The sequence below is a fragment of the Etheostoma cragini genome, chromosome 19 (genome assembly GCF_013103735.1).
Source record: "Etheostoma cragini isolate CJK2018 chromosome 19, CSU_Ecrag_1.0, whole genome shotgun sequence".
In the NCBI taxonomy this organism is placed as follows: domain Eukaryota; kingdom Metazoa; phylum Chordata; class Actinopteri; order Perciformes; family Percidae; genus Etheostoma; species Etheostoma cragini.
Window position 1 is genome coordinate 393,946 of NC_048425.1, and position 4,215 is coordinate 398,160.

The following is a 4,215-nucleotide window of genomic DNA, read 5'->3' on the forward strand; positions in this document are numbered from 1 at the left end:
GCAGGTCTGAGACCAGGGGGCCGCAGGTCTGAGACCGGGGGGGGCAGGTCTGAGACCGGGGGCCGCAGATCTGAGACCAGGGGGGCCGCAGGTCTGAGACTCAGGCCGCGGGTCTGAGACCAGGGGGGGCAGTTGCTTTTCACCGACTGCGAGAGCCAGGCGGACCCAGAGCATGCTGGGAAACGCCGGCTTCTCAGCTGATTTAACACCTGATTGGTTTACAACGTGATGACGTTTTATATAAATTTGTATTGATTTTGAATCGGAGGGATTTTAACTCTATTTGTCTGATTTGAAGACTTATTCTGTCCAGAACACACGTTGTGAGGCTGATAGTGACGTTTAGAAGTCAGAGAGACTAAATCTGATCAGATCACGGATCATCTACAGTGTGTTGTTCATTAAAATCAGCAACAGATCTCATGTAGAACATTCTGACATCTACTCTGTCATCATTAAAACAACTGGAGACTGTGTACCAGCTGATATGGGGGTCTGATTATATTTTATTAAATCAGAATCGGACCACAGTGTTTGGTCACTTCCTGTCCAGTCTGAAGGAGCTGGAATCAGCTGGAAACTGTCCCACTTTACCGCAGATTTTTGTCAAAAAAATTCATATTTCAGATATAAAACCCTTTGAAACGGGTCAATTTGACCCGAGGACAACACATGTGCTTTAATCTGAAAGATTAAATCAGGGCTTTAATCTTTAGTATTGTTTCCTGAGGGTGGAGTCAGCCACCTGAGTGATGGTGTGTTTGTGTGCTCAGGTCACAGGTACACCTCCCGGAGCACAGGCACCAACCACGAGATGGAGTTCAGCAGTGCTCGTGTTGACCACCTGGTGCGGAGGGTGAAGTCGCCGCGTGAAATGACGGAGTTCTTCGAGGGCCGGGGGGACCTTCTCTACTACCGGCACGCTACGTTTTCAGAACCAGATCTGGATCCGGATGACCGACCGCTGGAGGTAAAAATATGTAACAGCAGAAAAAGGAATTGACACTCGTCTTATCATCATTATCATCATGTTATACATTGAACCAGTTGGTGAGTAATTTTAGGTTATTCGCCATGCATCTTTAACAGGGTTTGAGTCAAGTCTCCACTACATGTTGGGCACATAATACGATAATAACTGTATTTGGGCGGTGCTTTTTAAACCAATGTTTACTTTTCTAATCTACTCAAATTCAATAAAAAGACATTTAAAAAAAAAACGAGGTGTTCCTGGGCGCCTCCCTAGGGGGGATGGTCCAGGCACGTCCAACTGGAAGGAGGCCTCGGGGAAGACCCAGGACCAGGTGGAGAGATTATACCTCCACCTGGCCAGGTAACACCTCCACATCCCCAGTCGGATATGCGGTCATAGATGGATAGATAGATGGAGGGATAGATGGAGGGATAGAAGGAGGGATAGATGGATAGAGGGATCTTAGGTGCCTAATTTGAAACGGTGAGATTGTCTAGATCTTCTGTGCTGCCAGGTGCAAGATGAAGGGTTGAGGGGTTCCTGTGGGGTTTTGTGTGTGTAACCAGATGGTGGTGGAGCGTTTCCACAGGAACAGATCCAAACCGGCCAACGGAGACGTGGCCCAGCGAGTGTTCCTATTGGCTGAAAGACGGATCGAGCTGACCTATCACTTAGAGGATCACCGATTTATCCCTTCGAAGAGGAGCTTCATCAAACCGCAGGAGTCGACGGAGAACAAGAAGGCCGAGGACTTCACATCCGACATGGAATCCAGCTTTCAGGTACAGACAACAAACGCACCATAAGATAAACAGGAGAGTTCAGTCTTTTTAAGTCAAATTCAATGAGCTCATACACTCTTGTGTCTGCGTGCATCTGTTGAATGTGTGGAGGTTCAGGTGGATCCATCTGAGAAGCCTCTTAAGACCCTGGCTCTGTACAACATGCTGGTGGCTCTGATGAAGGAGGAAGAGAAGGTGGTTTTCCAAATCAAAGCGTCTAAGCAAGAGGTAACCGTGTCACCTGGAGTAAAAGTATCGCTAGAGTCCCAATTCAGAGTTAACATCCCACAATAATCATAGATTCTGGATTTCTGAATGACGGACGAACCATCCTTGTTATTCTAAGAACATCTTTTTTTAAACATGTCTGGAAAAGCTCTTTTAAATTAAGTCTGGTCTAACCTTCCTACCCATCCCACTGGCATTTCCGTGTTAGTCCCCCTGAAGGGTTCTGTGGTACGTAGAGTTTGTAGAACGTGATTTGAGGACCTTCTGTGTGAGCAGGTGAGAGACATCGTGGTCTGCAGGGAGCAGGAAGAGAGAGACGTTCAGCTCGAGTTCTCCCCGTGGACGACGACCGGAGCTGCCATGGCCCGCCGACAGAGACAGGAAATGGTGGGACATGCACACACACACACACAAACACACACACACGCATGCACACACGCACACACAAACACGCGCACACACAAACATACACACCCATGCACGCACAAACAAACACACACGCACGCATACACGCACCCACGCACACACACAAAAACACATGCACGCACGCACGCACACGCCAACATACACACACAAACACGCACACACACACAAACACGCACACACGCACACGCATGCACACACAAACACGTGCACACACAAACATACACATGCATGCACGCACAAACATACAAACACACACGCACGCATACACGCACCCACACACACAAACACATGCACGCACGCACATGCACACGCACACGCATAAACACACACACAAGCACACGCACACACACACACACACACACAAACACGCACGCACGCACAAACAAACACGCATGCACACACACACAAACACGCATGCACCCACGCACAAACAAAATAAATAAACAAACACGCATGCACACACACAAACACGCCCGCACGTACACACACATGCATGCACACACACACAAACACGCACACACAAACACGCACACTGTGCACACACACAAACACGCACACACCCATGCACAAACAAAATAACAAACAAACAAATATTCATGCACACACACACAAACACACACACAAACACGCATGCACACACGCACGCATGCACACACAAACTAAACTACACACATGTTATGGTTGTGTCAGAGTCCCAGTCTGAGTGCTACTATGTGGATTTCCTACCTCCACTTTACCAGACCTTGAACTAGTACCCACCTACCAGGGGTGGAGTGTACAAGTACATTTACTCAGGTACCTTTGAGGTACTTGTGCTTCATTTTCCCTTTTCTACTACTTTACTCTTCTACTTTGACTCCCCTGCATCTCCGAGGTAAATAGTGTACTTTGACCTACCTCGTCCCATTTACCGTACACACTGTCCTACCCTCTAAACATTTCAATATATAAATGACACTTATGATCGACCGTCACATCTAACGCTGCTTGTTGCAGGAGCATCTGGCCGCCGAGGAGCAGAGGTGGTTGCAGGAGAAGGAGAAGGACATCCTGGCTCCCCTCCTGATCCGGCTCGACATCGCAGAGACTCTGAGCGCCGAAGACGCCGAGCGCGTCCACCGGGACTGTTTGGCCGAGTTCAAACAGAGACTGGTAGAGCACGCCAACCTGATCCAGGAGCGCTGTGAAAAGGTACGGCCCACAGTTACTCCTGAGGTGGGTTGTATCACGTTTCCACTGCAGGAACTTAACGTTACAATCTCTAAGATCTCCGTTTCGCTGCGTTTGGAGAATCTAAGATGAGCTGTAATTGCAGGTGCGTGTTTTTGGATCTCATGAGAGAGATCCGGACCTTGTAGCAGAACTTGGATGTCACAGAGGGTGTCGGTAGTGGAGAGGTTGAGTCAACGAAAGCAGTCTGGAATGAATGAGAGGATTTAGTGGCATTACAAATTTGCGGTTATAAAGCTTTTTTTGTAGACACGCTAACATGTTCACGACAATCTGTGTTTAGGAGACTCGAGATCTGCAGAGTAGACAGCTGTGGTACCAGAAGAACCAGCTCGACATCACCAGACCGCAGGAGGAGGAGTACCAGACCTACTGCGCTGAGAAGACACTACAGATAAACGTGGCCAAGAAACGCCTCAGCATGTACGGACTCACACACATACACACACACACAGACACACACACTCACACACTCACACACGCATGCACGCACACACTCACACGCACACACATACACACACACACACACGCACGCACACACACACGTACTCACACATGCACACACACACACACGTA

The 4,215-nt window shown here is 48.5% G+C and overlaps 2 protein-coding genes across 2 annotated transcripts in view; one reads left to right on the plus strand and one right to left on the minus strand.

Moving 5' to 3' along the window:
• Window positions 1-4,215, minus strand: part of LOC117935155 (zinc finger protein 2-like) — a 27,595-nt gene that overhangs the window by 2,027 nt on the left and 21,353 nt on the right. The window lies entirely within an intron of this gene.
• Window positions 804-2,175, plus strand: LOC117962142 (dynein regulatory complex subunit 7-like). The gene is made up of 3 exons (XM_034901257.1): window positions 804-970; window positions 1,540-1,755; window positions 1,867-2,175. Exons 1-3 carry the CDS (start codon window positions 815-817, stop codon window positions 2,047-2,049), a joined length of 555 nt encoding a protein of 184 aa, XP_034757148.1. The 5' UTR covers window positions 804-814; the 3' UTR covers window positions 2,050-2,175.

What these genes read in the sequence shown, in the direction of transcription:
- LOC117962142 (XM_034901257.1), top strand. Translation starts at nt 815, where the DNA reads ATGGAGTTCAGCAGTGCTCGTGTTGACCACCTGGTGCGGAGGGTGAAG. An exon ending in CGGATGACCGACCGCTGGAG is followed by an intron (nt 971 to 1,539) that starts GTAAAAATATGT and finishes GTGTGTAACCAG; the next exon opens with ATGGTGGTGGAGCGTTTCCA. An exon ending in ACATGGAATCCAGCTTTCAG is followed by an intron (nt 1,756 to 1,866) that starts GTACAGACAACA and finishes GAATGTGTGGAG; the next exon opens with GTTCAGGTGGATCCATCTGA.